This window comes from Lipotes vexillifer, unplaced genomic scaffold, assembly GCF_000442215.2.
Source record: "Lipotes vexillifer unplaced genomic scaffold, Lipotes_vexillifer_v1.1 scaffold697, whole genome shotgun sequence".
In the NCBI taxonomy this organism is placed as follows: Eukaryota; Metazoa; Chordata; class Mammalia; order Artiodactyla; family Lipotidae; genus Lipotes; species Lipotes vexillifer.
The window spans coordinates 503,446-519,613 of record NW_006779498.1 but is presented as its reverse complement, the minus strand read 5'-3'; the positions used below and the strand labels follow the sequence as shown (position 1 = coordinate 519,613).

Genomic DNA, 16,168 nt, shown 5'->3' with positions numbered 1-16,168 from the left:
ATTACTAATGCAAAAAGAGTATCAGTGAATCTTGAAAGCATTATGGTAAGTCAAAGAATCAAGTCACAGAAGAATACATACTCTACTGTTCCATTCATATGAATTATAGAAAAGCCAAAATTATACCGGCAAAAACTAGATCACTGGTTGCCAAGGGATGGGGAGAGGGGAGTTGAATGCAAAGGGGCACAAAGGAGTATCTTACAATGAAAATGTTCTATGTCTTGATTTTGGTGGTAGTTATACCATATGTATGTGTGTGTATATATATACATATATACATACACACACACACACACATATATATTTGTCAAAACTCATCATATTGCACACTTAAAATTGATAAATCTTAATTACACTCCAGGTTTTTTTAATTACAGCTTTTAGTTCAAGAAACTCACTTTTTGTTTTAATTTTTGTTTAATTTTTTAAATTTTGTTTTAATTTTAATTTTTTGTTTTAATTTGCATTTAGCAAATGTCAAGGCATTTTCTTAGCATGAACAGACTTTAACACCAGACAGTGTATGTTGCTGTACAACTAAATATGAAAGTTTCCAGTGAGGAAGCAAAAATGGGTGGTGGAGATAGGAGGACCTTTCTTAATTGTGGACTGTGTGTACTTCCCAAATGCAGTTAATAGGAACATTTCTGGTGTCATTCCCAGAGCCTGATGTGAGAGGATGTTTAACTGAGTCTCTGGCTCCTCTCTCCAGCTCCTGCTTCACATTTGCCATGACCTGACCTTGGCAGTGCTAAGCCAGCAGGTGGCCTCCTGGGACGCAGCTGTGGAAGGACTGCTTCGGGCTGTGATCCGGAGCTACAACTCAGGAAACTTCACCATCATGCAGGAAGTGCACTCAGCCTTTCTTCCAGAGGGTAAAAGACCCCCAGCTCTGCTGGAGCACACCCACTAAAGGATGATATAACCACCGCCAGTGTTGTGGCACCAGGAGTACATAGGTTACTGAAAGACAGACATGGGCCAGTGTGTCATACAGTAGGAAGTTTGAATTCTCTTACCCAACCTCCTTAAGAGGTAGCCAGAATGACTAAGCTGTTTTCCTTTACCTGGTCCTACCTACCTACCTCACTGCCTCCTATATACTTTCCTACACACAGCTCTAGAGAAACAGCAACGTGCTCACAAGTTATTAAGAATGGAGAAGACATTCCTTGAGCTGCACAATTAGTCACTAACCTAAAACACTGTGGTTTTTCAGAGACACAGTGGGATCTTACCCCCAGAGCCTTCAGTGGGACAGATGAAATACTTTTTCTATCATGCTTTAAATGGCCTGTAGCAATGAGGACACTGCCTTAGGCCAAGAAATGTTTAGCTCTGGTTGGCTTCTGGTGGAAAGCATGTGGTCCCATGGATCACTGCTGTTCTGTTTCTTGGGATCTGATATGCCTCTTGGGTGATAGGAAACAACATGTGGGCAGGAAGCCAGATTTCTGACGGATAAAGAAATGAACAACCCTAAATCCTCTACTTCTCTCCTAGGCTGTGACCACCTAAGAGACAAACTGGGTGACCATCAGTCCCCCACCACACCAGCTTTCAAAAGTTTGGAGGCCTTTTTTATTTATGGACGTCTGTATGAATTCTGGTGGTCTCTCTCCGGGCCTTGCCCCGAATCCAGCGTCTGGGTAAGGGCTGCTCACAGAAGGACAACCTCTGTTGAGCGGAGCCAACAGCTTGACAATGTCAGCCCTGAAGAAACTGACCCCAAAGCTTCCCAGCCAGAGCCAAGCAGGACTCTAGAACTAGACATGACACTCACAGAAGAAGGTGAGCAAATGCTGAATGCCTGTAAGGAGCTCTTTTCAGAAAAGCACGCTGGTCTCCAAAATGCACAGAGAACCATTGCTGAAGTCCAAGAGACCTTGGCAGAAATGATCCGCCAACACCAGAAGAGTCAACTTTGTAAATCCACAGCAAATGGCCCTGATAAGAATGAACCTGAACAGGAAGCAGAACAGTTCCTCTCTAGTCCCCAGAACCAGTGGTAAGTACTGATTCAGTACAACATGGAACTAAAATACCCTGCTGGATTCTCATATAGTACTTGATGAGATTGATCAGGTCACTTGGAAGCACCACAATGCAGTCATTAAGGCACAGGCTTTGAAGTCAGATGTGGGGTTCCAATCCTGGCCCTGTTCAGTGACCTCAGGCAGGAGTCTTTAATGTCTCTGAGCTTTAGTTCCCTCATCCATAAATGGAGTACCAACTCCATCCTTGCTTGTTTTGAGAATTAAACAGAATCACAAATACTGTTAATAACAACAGTACAATAAAACCCTACTTTTGTGCAATAGATTCCTAAATAATCAATCATGTAAAATAGGGAGTTGCATTATTGCATCATTAATGAAAACCATTGATTTTCTTTTTTTTTTTCACCATGCCATGCGGCTTATGGGATCTCAGTTCCCCAACCAGGGATTGAACCCGCACCCTCGGCAGTGAAAGCAGTATCCCAAAAAATACACAAAAAGGGTAGTGTACAGAATTACACACTAAACTGTAAAAAATCCCAAATGATCAGATTGCTGCAGCATCCTAATCATTTCCATTGAAAATAAGGGCCAGGTAGATATAGATGATTATTAATCACTTTAGAGCCCTTTTTCATTATCACAGGGCACTTGGCTATGGGCATTTGCAGTGATTAACAGTTACTGATTAGTTGTTATGCCGAGTGCCTTTTACCTTGATTATGTGCCCCCCCCCCCAGCACAGGGCCTAAAATATAGTAACTAGCACAGTCAATAAACTTATAACTATTATTACTAAACTTTTAAAAATTAAAGTTACATTTGTTGCTCTAAAAATACTACAAGTGAAATCTTGAGTCAGAGTTTTGAGTTACTTCTCTGGTGAGCTACCACACTCTAGGCAGCGCTTTATGTTTGGTTTTAGTAACAAGAAGAACACAAAAAAGTTCTCTAACCCAGCGGCTCTTAACCTTTGGATCAGAGGGCCCCTTTGAGAAGCTTAAGACACTCTTCCCAGAAAAATGTGCATCCATACACCCTGAGGGTAGGAACCCAGGCTCTGTCTAACCCATTCCCCAGAGAAGTCCAAGCCCTTTGCATTTGGCTGCAGATTGAATCCCCTAAAGGTCCTTAGTTTTCATTGGAGCTCTATGTCTAAGAAGTGGGGATTTGGAAAGTCGTGAGGAACAATACTGCATTTTGAAAATTTTATATCACATCACATTAAATTCCCTTCTCTTAGCCTTTGTATTTAAAGATAAGAGATAAAGACCCAGGTGACAAAGTAATTTTATTTACAGGACAATAGATTTAAAAGTTAGGGGCAAGACGTATAACTTGTACTTTTTTTATTATTATTATCACTAGTAAAGAAGAAAAAAATGAACCAGTTTCTTTGCCTGAATTAACCAAAAGGATTACAGAGGCCAATGAGAGAATAGCTAAGTTTCCTGAGAGTATTAAGGTAAGATTTATATAGCAGTTCATTTGGTAAAACATTACTTTTTATATTATCAATTGACTACATCAAATTCTTTAATGTCATCTGAAATCTGTACACATTTGTACGTGCTTAAAAATTTAAGATCCAGTTGCCTTTGGTGAGCTAAAATGTTTTGTGAGAGTAGAATTATTGACACCACAAGCAATTTTATACCTTAGCCTTCAGAGAAATGTAACAAATTTTCTAATTACGAGGTAAAGTAAAATTACAGTTGGTACCATGTATTTGATCGCTTACAAATGGATAGGTATATTTGGATGTGGCCCTAGTAGTAACAGAAGCATCATGTTTTAAATTCATTTGAGTAGGGCTCTAGAAAAAGATTGTATCATTTGAGAGGGACATCTCAGTTTTGAGTATCATCTCTCCTTAGAGTAACTGATGAAGTCTTAGGAGAGAAATGGCTCAACTGTGCCAGAGAAGTGTCATGAGATAAGACTTGAGACACTCATGCCTCTGTGCAGGTGTTTGTGGCTTTTTTTTTTGCAAATGCTTCCTTGTTTATCCCCGTGTCATCTTTCAGACCTGGCCCTTCCCAGATGTGCTGGAGTGCTGCCTCATCCTGCTTCACATCGGGTCCCAATATTCTGGCTTCGTGACCCAGGAACTGCAGCAACAGGCTCAAGAGCTCCTTCAGAAATACGGCAGCACTAAAGTTTACAAACGACACTACCAGACCCTCTGCACGTGAACTTTCAAGGACCTCTAAGAAACTGTGCCAAATTCAAAACATCCAACACCTTTCACCTCTGCATTTACACCTCGCCAGACATTCACTTTGATCCCTATATGTTTCTGCAGTGATCCAGATAATACAAATGAGAGTCAAGTTTCAATCAACTCTACACTTAAACACAGTGAAATCTGACTTTGGACTCAATTGTGGTTTCCTACTGGAAGAAAGATCATGAAAAGCCAGCAGTAGTTACTCAGAACTAACACCTGCAGGGTGATTGTTGATAATCTCTAAAGCCTTATGCAGGTTTCGTCCAAAGAGGAGAAACTATTTTAATCACCCAAAGTGTTACATTCTTAAACACAAGCTACCTTTATAAATGCTTTGCCTGATCATAAACATGTACACTCTTGTTTGAGGGTAGAGATTATGTCTTCCCTTTACTATTTTACCCCTAGCACTCACTTAGGAGTGTCTAGTATCTAATAGGTACATAATGGAAACTTTCAACTGAATAAGTTGGGAAACAGAAAGAATGCTCATTAATAGCTTAAAGAACTCTAAACTGAAGTCGTTGATACCAGCACTGGCTGACAGCTAAGGCTTGTGATTGGTAGTTGACCTTAGTGCGTTAGCAGAACACAGGAATTCAAGAACATCTGGCAGTACAATAGCACCCTCGTCAGCCACAATTTCACTTTCCACAGTTTCAGTTACCCCCAGTCAATAGCAGTCCAAAAATATTAAATGGGAAATTCCAGAAATAGACAACTTCTAAGTTTTAAACTGTGGCCATTCTGAGTAGCATGATGAAAGCTCACGGCGGTCCCTCCCACTCCGTCCTACCCAGCACATGACTCATCCCTTTGTCCAGCATACCCATGCTGTATATACTACCTGCCCATTAGTATAGGAAAAACACAAAGCATACATTATAGTACTACCCATGGTTTCAGGCCTCTACTGTGGGTCTTGAAACATAACCCCCACAGATAAGGGGAGACTACTGTATATGGGGGGGCTGAATTACACCCATAGTTAATTAGTATTCTCTTGGTTACTCTTCAGGACCATCCCTTTCTGAGGATGACCACTAACACAGCCCTACATACACTCATATATATACAAGGCAAAGTTCTTTACAGTTCTACTACACTTGTGCCCCTTTCTTTAGCACCACTTTAATAAACTGTTTCTTATCTCTCCCATGCAATGAGCACACCCCTACTCAACACTCAGTTCCTCAACCCTTCATCTCAACATTTCTCCTGACATGTCAGTAAGCCTGTTGTCAACTGTGGCAAAAATAAACACCTATTTTAAATCCAAATTTGTTAAGGATATATGTGTAGGGCTCACAGTCACCAGCATGCTAAAGCACCTTGGTTGAGAACTACTGACCTATGCTGCTTTACCACAAATATTACGATAAATATATCTCTTCCAGTATGTGAACAACCCAGTCAAAATCCTAGATCTGCTCCTGTACCTGACTTCTTACAACCCCACATTTTTGGGAAACAAAGTCCTGGACCAATTTTAGGATATGAGACGTTCAATTTATCCAAAAGAAGTCCACTAATTAATAAGTGAATCTGCCGTATATAATGGAGTAGCACCAGGAAGTAGAATCAAAACCGATTTCCTAGTAAGGCCCAATAATCAGCGAGGCGGTATGAAGTAAAGGGACAATTCCGTTTACACAGCTGCTCATTAAAAGCTTCCTACAAAGTGAGACATTTTGTATGCAAGCCAACTTGTGGAAAATGGAGGCAAGAGTTAGGGAAGAGACAAGATGCTTCCATATCACTGACAGCGAACAACCGTCTACTAAAGCCAGCAATTCAGACCTTTCAAAGACCAAACCTTCATGCCAGTGGTTAAAAAGAAATCTTTATTTTACAAAATTAAAAACATAAATAATATTTACAAGCATCTTAAATACCAGCTTATAATACTTGACACTTTTGAATCATTTTAAATTGAGTTTTCCGTAAGCTTTTAATATGCAAGACTATTCAACCACTTCGGTGAGTTACCAGTTTTCATTTCCACTATTCCAAAGGAGTTTTTGGTTTTTTTGAAATTGTCCATACTGTAGTCATCCAAAAAAAATACAGTGTACTTTTTAAATGACTAGTTTAAAAAAGAAAAAAAAATCACAGTCCTGAGCTTCCTACCCCAGTTGTGGGATATTACTCCAAGAGAACCCTATAAACCAAATTCCTTACTGTCCTGTTTACATGTAACCACTATAACTTTTTAAAGACTCACATTTCTGGTACTCACCATAATCCATCTCCCTAACTTCTCAGTTTGCTGAAAAGAAAAGGCAGGGAAAACAGAGAAGAGAGGCAGGAGAATACAGATGACCATCTGAAATCACATTACTGAAAGTGTAACAGACTTATGATCCAAAAACCTGCTCTTAGTATTTCCTTCGGGATCAAATCCAAGGTATTTTATGAAATGAAAACTTAAAATGATTTCAGATGATGCACATGTGACAGCAAATCTCAGTGGCGCAATGGAACACGGACTTAAAGAAAGTGGTTAACTTAATACCCATTCTGGAGTTCCTTGTGAATAAAGGGTAGACGGATTCAGTAGAATTTTGTTTTTAAGGAAAGTTTTCATTATCTGGTCTTCGTATTTCAGCACTGAGTAATTCATTTCCACGGAATAATACATAAAGACCAACAGTGTGAGGAAAGCAAATGTCCTCGAGAAGGGTCAAAATAAACGAAAAGGAAGGAAGGAAAGGAAAGGCTCAACATCTACAACCCACTTCACAAGACCACCACTTGGTTCCACTTTCCCTTGAAGCCCTCAGCTCAGCTGAGAATCACAGCAAGAAGTCTTCATCCTCAGAGATGAGCAACAAATTTAAAAGAAAAAGAATGACACAGGTAAGAGTTATATACATTTTACTAGTTTGTTTCTGACTTGTCCTGGATTTTAGAAGGTGTCAAATGAGCCATGGATGCTGGTGGCAGGAGGCAACTGGAGAAGAGAGGCTTAGGGATGAGGAATAGGGAAGACGTGTTTACAAATTCAGAGCAAACTCCCTTCTTCCGGATCTAAAAGACATCTTTTGTCTTCTGTAAAACAAAAGTCTTTCTGTCAACGCAGATGGTAGGTACAGTTTGCTCAAAAGAAGCGTTTTCTCTTGGGGAGGAAGATAAGTATGCACAGTCAGCACATTAAGCACCACTCTGGGACCAGGCCCACCCTGCAGAGCCTCGCCGCCATCACTGCTGCATGTTGTTGATGATTGCCAGGATGCTCATCTTCTCCTGGGCAGAGTCCACATCCTCATTCTGCTTCTGGGCCACTCCCGTGCCTAGGCCATAGAGCCGCCCACAGTACTTGGCATCATCAATACTGTCCTCAAAAAACAACTGCAGAATAGGACAGAGAACCCCTGGTGAGAATCATGCCAAGAGTCATGCCAAGAATCAGGCCAAGCCACAATACTACTACATCGACACCTCCCAGCTCTCAAAGCCTTGAAAACCTAGCCAACTAGAAACTAACTTCATAAAGAAAGGCTCCAAACCTTTCCTACACAGTCTCTTCATGCTCCTTTCTCTCTACATAGACTTTCTGAATAGACTCCCCTTTCTGAATGCTCCCCTTTCTGAATAGACTTCCACTTTCCATGAGTTTTTACTGCCAGGATCCCTGTGCTGCTGTTGCTGTTTAATAGAACTGCCTCTATCTCCTCCCTTCTCTTTAACAGGCAGTGCAATGGTGAAGAGCTTGAGCTCTAGACTCAGACTGACTCACTGTGTGATCTTAGAAAAATCACTTCAACGCTCCTTAAGCCACGGTTTCCTATCCATAAAATGGGTAATGTAATAATAGGTTGTTACGAGTGAGAAAATGGACAGGAAGCACATACACAGCAAGGTATCTCACCCTTTTGGGCACTACTAGGCAGGATAACTCTCTGCTGGGGGGCGAGGAAGGTTGTCCAGTGTATTGTAGCACTGTAGGATGTTCAGCAGCATCCCTGGCTAGTAGCACACAACCCAACTCCCACGGGTTATGACAGCCGAAAATGTCTCCAGACATTGCCAAAGGTACCTCAGAGGGCAAAATTGGGAGCATGATGCTGCCAGCTTTGTTGTTCTTCCTCAAGATTGCTTCGGCTATTTGGAGTCTTTTGTGGTTCCATACAAATTTGAGGATTATTTTTTCTATTCCTGTGAAAAATGCCACTGGAATTTTGATCAGGATTACATTCAATCTGTAGACTACTTTGGGTAGTATGGACATTTTGACAATATTAATTCTTCCAATCCATGAGCCCAGAATATCTTTCCATTTATTTGTGTCTTCTTCAATTTCTTTCATCAATGTCTTAAGAGTTTTCAGTATACAGGTCTTTAACCTCCTTGGTAAAATTTATTCCAAGGTTATTTTATTCTTTTTGATGCAATTGTAAATGGGATTGTTTCATAATTTCTCTTTCTGATAGTTCACTATTAGTGTATAGAAACAACATATTTTTTATATTAATTTTTTATCCTGCAATTTTACTGGATTCGTTTATTAGCTCTAACAGTTTTTTGGTGGAGTCTTTAGGGTTTTCTATATATGTCATCTGCAAACAGTGACAGTTTTCCTCCTTTCTGATTTGGATGCCTTGTATTTCTTTTTCTTGCCTAACTGCTCCAGCTAGGACTTCCAATAACATGTTGAATAAAAGTGGAGAGAGTGGGCATCCTTGTCTTGTTCCTGATCTTAGAGGAAAAGCTTTCAGCTTTTCACCACTGAATATGATGTTAGCTGTGGGACATTTGATAATTAATAGAACTTAGCATAAAATAAGTGGGTGGGTTCACAAATGTGTTCATATTATAGAAATCAGAAGAAAAGCAAATAATTGCAAGGATGAGAGGTGCTAGGAACACCAAGTACACTTCTGAGTGACCTCCATTTCAGAATGCTTCTTTGCCTCCCAAATCACATCTAATATACTGAACACATGCGTAACAAACAAACCAAAAAAAAAAAACACCCATTGCTTTCAAGGTGATCACCAACTTCCAAGAGAAACTATAAATTTGCAACAAACCTCAGCCCAAAAAACCTTTGCCTTACCTCTTTCATCCTGAAGAACGCCATTCCCGTTAGCAGTGAGTCTGAGCCTGCCTGGTGCTGCCTTCCAATTCTCTGCAAATCCAACTGATCAGCAACTTCCTGAAGACCTCCCTGGAGATGTAAGGAAAACAAATATAATATTACAGACCCGACTTCTCTACTGGAGTCAACTATGTCTATTCTTGAGTTTACTTCTTGTGGTGACAGGAAGTAGGAACAGGCCATTTACTTAACAGGTCTTCCCCAGCAGTATCCCCTTTTTAGCCCTCCAAATGATACACTGTGTTATATTCCACTTTTCACTCCTTTCATTACTTTCTGTATCGTTAATTTTGTCAGACCTCCGCCCCTGAAAGTCCCCACTGCTGTAAAACAAGGTTGGGGAAATAGTAAATGCCAATCCAATTCTAGATGGCAAACCTCTTAACAATTTATTAGAGGAGGGAGTTCTTAAATTGTCTAGAGCTAAGAACCCCTCTGAGAGTCTGGTACACTGTAGACCTCATTCCTAGCAAATCATACATATACCTCATGTCTCCAACTGTTTCACTAGGTTCGTGGGCCCTAAGTGAAGAATGCCTGCCTTAGGGTGAGCGTAGCAGAAGGCTCCCTTCATGCCCAGGTTAAAGACAGTTACCACACAAATCCCTCTGCCAATCAACTCTATATATACCCTGTCTAGCACCATGCTGGCACCTAGCAGCTACTCAAGGACACATGCTGAACCAACTGCAATAAAGCAAAATGGCAAGTCTGCATTTTTGTCTTGTTGTCGTTACTACTATTAAGAAAAATATTGTGTACCTTAAGATTTTTGCAACTTTTCATCAGGTATTTCACATCATAAATGGAGGGGAAGAAAAGGTTCAGAATGTGAAAGAATTCATGTTCCTCTTCTGGCAAACGAGAATCCGTAAGTAACTTTACCATGTAGCCAAAATCATAGCCACTACGAGGAGAGAATGAGGCAGTAAGGTGAAAGATCAGGAGTTAACAGGCCCCAGCATTCAACTGCTTTATTTCTCAGAACTTATGATGCTACCTCATGTTAGAAACTTTCAGTTTTCCAAAGTAGTTTATCCTGTCCTCTGAACTTTCCACTAAATAACCACATAACAGATTAATATGGGAGATATATAAGAGAACCCAAGGGTTTATAAATATGGGTTTTACTCATCAAACACTCAAACGTACTGAAAGGTATGGAGTCCCCTGGTGGGCTAGTGGTTAGGATTTGGCACTTTCACTGCTGTGGGCCACGTTGAATCCCTGTTTGGGGACTGAGATCCCACAAGCCAGGCGGGGCGACCAAAAAAAAAGAAAAGGTACTGAAAGGTAAAATAACTTCTCCTAAGGGGAATTTGGCTTTTGAGTACCCAGGAAACTCCAGGCCAGCCATTTAAATGACAAGAAAAAGATGACCAAGTACTTCCATCCTTCCCACCCTCCATCCTTCCACTTGACATATGCCCACTGCAGCCACATGATACAGCCTAGTACTGTGTGAAAGAAACCAGTATGCGCTCCAAAGTGTTTTCTGAAAAACTGAAATGTGAGCAACTGTTACCATTTCACCTTTATAACTGCTAGTGAGCAACAAAAGAGCGCCAAGAGGACTGCAAAAATAACATAAGGATTCAATTCTTGCTTCCAAAGGAAGAGAGAAACACGCTCTTGAGACTGACCTGTGAAATGAAAGCCATTTGACATTGTCACAGAGAACCACCCCTGATGTCATAAGCAGCTCTGCAAAGTGCAATGTGTCAATCCCTTCCTCTTCATGCTTCTGAAACTGCAGTCCTGAGTTAGCAAGGAGATCTATGGAATCCTGGGAGTACATGTCCTCTCTAAAAAGAGAAGGTGTTTACTTCTTAGCTGGTGGTAAGGTACCAGAAATAGTGGGCAACAATATTACCATCACCTTATAAATTATAGAATAAGTATTCTTTTTTTTAATTTATTTTTTTATATTTTATTTATTTTTGGCTGTGTTGGGTCTTCACTGCTGCATGCGGGCTTTCTCTAGTTGTGGTGAGTGGGGGATACTCTTTGTCGTGGTGCGTGGGCTTCTTATTGCAGTGGCTTCTCGTTGTGGAGCATGGGTTCTAGGCGCGGGGGCTTCAGTAGCTGCAACACGCGGGCTCCGTAGTTGTGGCTCGCGGGCTCTAGAGCACAGGCTCAGTAGTTGTGGCGCACGGGCCTAGCCGCTCTGCGGCATGTGGGATCTTCCTGGACCAGGGCTCAAACCCATGTCCCCTGCATTGGCAAGTGGATTCTTAAGCTCTGCGCCACCAGGGAAGTCCCCAGAGTAAGTACTCTTGAAATACTTTCATAATTTAAGAATAAATCAATTCATTCCTTCCAGTATTCTAGCAAACACACAAAGTAATCTTACCTGTGACAGAAAGAAAAATGGGATTTTTGCCCCACAAAATAAGTGTCTTAATTATGAAAGATCCACATTTTCTCATTATTTAATGAAAAGCAGGACTTCCCTGGTGGTGCAGTGGTTAAGAATGTGATCTTTTGTGTCTGGCTTCTTTCCCTTAGCATAATGTTTTCAAAACTCATCCATGTATAGCATATGTCAGTACTTTCTCTCTCTGTACCGTGCAGTAACATTCCATGGCATGGATATACCACATATAGCCATTCCTCAGATCACAGACATTTGGACAGCTTCCAATTTGGGGCCTTTATGAATGCTGCTGCTATGAACACTCACATACAAGTTTTTACACGGATGTATGTCTTCATTTCTCTTGGGTGGAATTGCTGGGTCATACGGTAACTCTATTTTTAACCTTTTGAGAAACTGCCTGTTTTCCAAAGAGGTTGCATCATTTTATATTCCCAACAGCAATATATGAGAGTTCTAATTTCTCCACACCCTCACCAACATTTGTTATTATGTCTTTTTGATCACAGCCACCTAGCGGGTATGAAGTAGTATCTCATGGTTTTGGTTTGCATTTCCCTAATGACTAATGGTGGTGACCATCTTTTCATAAGCTTATCAGCCATTTCTAAATCTTCTTTGGAGAAATGTCTATTCAGATCTTGGGCCCATTTTTTAAATTTATTTATTTGTGGCTGTGTTGGGTCTTCGTTGCTGCGCACGGGCTTTTCTCTGTTTGCGGCGAGCAGGGGCTACTCTTCGTAGCAGTGTGCGGGCTTCTCATTGCAGTGGCTTCTCGTTGCGGAGCACAGGCTCTAGGCAGGCGAGCTTCAGTAGTTGTGGCTTGCAGGCTCAGTAGCTGTGGCTCGCAGGCTCTAGAGCACAGGCTCAGTAGTTGTGGCGCACGGGCTTAGCTGCTCCGTGGCACAGGAAATCTTCCTGGACCAGGGCTGAAGCCCGTGTTCCCTGCATTGGCAGGCAGATTCTTAACCACTGTGCCACCAGGGAAGTCCTTGTGCCCTTTTTTTTTTTTTGCAGTACGCAGGCCTCTCACTGTTGTGGCCTCTCCCGTTACGGAGCGCAGGCTCCGGACGCGCAGGCTCAGCGGCCATGGCTCACGGGCCCAGCCGCTCCGCGGCATGTGGGATCTTCCTCGACTGGGTCACGAACCCGTGTCCCCTGCATTGGCAGGCGGACCTTCAACCACTGCACCACCAGGGAAGCCCCCTTGTGCCCATTTTTAATTAGGCTGTCTTTTTATTGTCGACTTGTAAGAGTTCTTTAAGACGGACTTTACTTTTTGAGATTCCTTACTGCATCTTCTGCTCGACTACTCTCTCCAACCCCTACTTGGGTTTGGTGAAAACAAAACTTAAAATCAATAAAATCAGTTAGAAATCAGTCTGTACAAATGTAGCAAATCTAAGAATGACATTGAGAAGTGTCTCAGACACTTACGTAAGGTTGAATTTGAAGTTGAACTGCCAAGTGTTGATTCCAGAAGGATATTCTCCCTTCTCATTCGTGAATGTAAGGCCCAGCTGGATAATTTTTAAAAGGTCAACATTGCACCGTAAAAGCTGATACTGGTAATCTATGGAACTACGAAATTCACCAATGGGTCGCACCACAACACCTGGAAATTCCGTGTCCTAGAAAAGGAAAAAATCTCTCATTGTAAGGTTTCACAAAACACTGAATGCTGAAAAAAAAACAAAACACTGAATGCTGACTTGACCATTCATAAATAAAAGTTTTACCTCAATTTATAAAAGTTATGTGAGAAGCCCCAAGCCCCAAGCTCAGGCACAAAAATTCACCTTAAAATACTGATTTCATTGATGTATACAGAAGGAGCACTAGAAACACAAAGCTTTACACAACAACTTGGAGATCCTAAGCAGGATGTGAATAGAAGTAGCTGACTAACTCTAGGTCTACTAAGAACATTCTAGGTTCGGGAATTCCCTGGCGGTCCAATGGTTCAATCCCTGGTTGGGGAACTAAGATCCCACAAGCCACGCAGCACACCCCCTACGCCGCCAAAAAAAAAAGAACATTCTAGGTTCATATACAGTTAATTAGGAACAGTCTAGGTTGAGAACAAAACACTATATAAATAAAAAATGCAAATATAGGAAAGTGAAACGGCCATTCAACAAAAGTAATAAATAGCCACATTTGGCTTAAAGTAAAAAGCCTGGAACAAGATCAGAGAGAGTTCTGAATACCAGGCTAAAGACATAATTCTACACACTCCACAGCAGGAGTTGCAAACTCCAGGCAGCTAATGTAACAGAGTAAAGTGTGCAGGGTATTAAAATGGTTATGAGTAATGGGGACTGGAGCAAACTAAAGGGTACATGCCGCCTCTAAAAGAGGCTCTTGATATCACTATGATACGTGCCTCCCTCCAGCCACTCAGTGTCAGGCAGGAATGTAGACCCTATAATGCCAGACCTGTCCATTTCTTCCAGAGATACCAGAAATCTGGAATTTACGTAAGGTCTCTTGATTTTTAAATGTTGGCAACTACTCTAAAAACTGCTTTAACACTGCCAGTCAAATTCACCATACCTGTGGAACAGATGGACTGAGACAACTTCTGCTTAAAGACTTGCAGACCAAAGTAACATCATAAACACTAGATACTAGAGGTTACATCCTTTTCAGACTCACAGGCTACCTTGATGTTTCATAAAAGCAATATAACCTTCCATCATGTTTAATTTACCATGGCTTTAGTATAATCCTTTCTTTCAAAAATCTCACATTAAATATTCCCTAAGTCCATACCAGAAGGTGAGTCAAACAGAGTAGAGCTCTTTACCATGGCAATATAACTGTAACTGAGCACGATTTCTCGGATCTTCCTCATCTCTTCTTCTAGATTGCTGGCCCAGACTTCACAGATGACCTGGCTGTTCTCCACAAGTGCCGCAGGCATCCTGAAGAAACTTGAAGTCGCTTTCAGCTGACTATGTTAGAGGGGACTATGTCAATGGTTGATCTGATCTACATTCAAAAACATATTTTGAAATCACATTAATTTACATACTGGCATTAAGACATTAACAAAGACATCAAAACAGTATTTTACCATCACTTCATCAGCTTAAGCTAAAACATTAGGACTATTATATTTATTCTCCATTTTATATGATGAGGGAAGCTGCCTTTGTCAAAACAGACACAAACACACACACACACACACACACACACACACACACACTCACTCTCCCTCCCTCAGTTCTTTAACCTGAAGAAAATAAAATTACTTAAGAAACATGAAGAAACTTTTGCCCAAGCTACCCTTTAGCACAGAAATGAAACCATTGCCCTAAACCAGTTTTTGAGCCCTCTCCAGACTACCTAAAGACTAAAATAGTCCCCTGTTAACACAAATATGCCCTTACCAAGACTTTCACATCACTTTGCACAGGGACCAAATCACGGAAACATTTCTAAAGAAATCACTTTAGCCAGTTTAAATGTACTGGGATCTCCGAAAGCCTGAAAGAATGTGGACCTGAACTCTCACACTGAAGTCCTAACACCATACGATGAATATGGACCTGGGACTTGTCCCTCCACTCCCCCAAAAAAGGAAATTCTTTTTCCCGACAATCCAAAAGTCAAATACAACTAGAGGCAAATAGATCATGAAGTGAGAGATGTAAGTTGTAAAATCTAATCCCAAGTTGAACAACCACAATGAAAATCAGAATTTATTGTCTACTTTTCAACATACAATATTACAAAGAAACTAAGTATCAATTCAACAATAAAAATAGAGAAGACAGCAGGTATAAATAATTCAGCCAGAAGCAGAATGATTTATAGTGTATATTCTGGGAGGAAACTGGGGAGGCAACAGTATTCTACACGATAAAACTCAACATGGTTCAGCCTCAGAGTAATGCTGTTATTATAGCAATGATACGCTTAGTTATAAAAAGACAAAAAGGAGCTTATCATAAGGGGATTTCCTTAAAACGCAAGCCCACGCACAGATCCTCAACACAATGTAAGAGTGGGCTCCAGCGCATATATTTAAGGAACAATTCCTAGAAAGAGTAAAACGAATCTTTGCTTTCTACTTTCAAGATAAGCAGATACAACAATAAGAATCTGGATCAAAACAAAATTGGCATTCTCAAGTGGCATCATTTCTCTGAGACACTTCTGAGAAAACAATCTATTGGTTTGTCACCAACCCTTGAAGATTCCATTTATTCAATTTACTCTACATTTTTACAGATGCTTCTCTGAAATGATAGTAGACTTACTGTAATTACTCTGAAACTTAAGTAGACTGTGGTAGCTTCCTAACAAATATGGGTGAACACTTCTTAAAGGCAGAATCCATTTCTTCTCATTTTTGTTCTATACACAATGGGCATGAATGAAAGGCATGCAGATGAAGAAATCAAGAACATCAGAAAATGGCAGAAGTTCAGACCGAGTGTGTAGTAAAT

At 40.9% G+C, this 16,168-nt stretch overlaps 2 protein-coding genes across 4 annotated transcripts in view; one reads left to right on the top strand and one right to left on the bottom strand.

Moving 5' to 3' along the window:
* GEMIN5 (gem nuclear organelle associated protein 5) overlaps positions 1 to 4,275 on the top strand; it is a 41,835-nt gene extending 37,560 nt beyond the window's left edge. For both annotated transcript variants that reach the window (XM_007452846.1, XM_007452847.1), the window contains exons 25-28: positions 716 to 878; positions 1,507 to 2,011; positions 3,372 to 3,468; positions 4,031 to 4,275. In XM_007452846.1, coding sequence (XP_007452908.1) covers positions 716 to 878; positions 1,507 to 2,011; positions 3,372 to 3,468; positions 4,031 to 4,198 — 933 coding nt within the window. In that variant the 3' untranslated portion in view covers positions 4,199 to 4,275. The remainder of the gene's footprint in view (positions 1 to 715; positions 879 to 1,506; positions 2,012 to 3,371; positions 3,469 to 4,030) is intronic.
* Positions 4,276 to 6,054: 1,779 nt separating this feature from the next.
* On the bottom strand, positions 6,055 to 14,705 carry CNOT8 (CCR4-NOT transcription complex subunit 8). Of its 2 annotated transcripts, XM_007452844.1 has the most exons (6): positions 14,521 to 14,705; positions 13,149 to 13,342; positions 10,978 to 11,139; positions 10,097 to 10,241; positions 9,293 to 9,403; positions 6,055 to 7,584 (listed from the first exon to the last, which is right to left on the bottom strand). In XM_007452844.1, the coding sequence occupies exons 1-6, from the start codon at positions 14,635 to 14,637 to the stop codon at positions 7,435 to 7,437; spliced, it is 879 nt and encodes a 292-aa protein (XP_007452906.1). In that variant the 5' UTR covers positions 14,638 to 14,705; the 3' UTR covers positions 6,055 to 7,434. The 2 variants fall into 2 exon arrangements, with proteins under 2 accessions (XP_007452906.1, XP_007452907.1); XM_007452845.1 differs by lacking the exon at positions 10,978 to 11,139 and having other exon boundaries at positions 7,360 to 7,584.
* Positions 14,706 to 16,168: the final 1,463 nt, after the last annotated feature.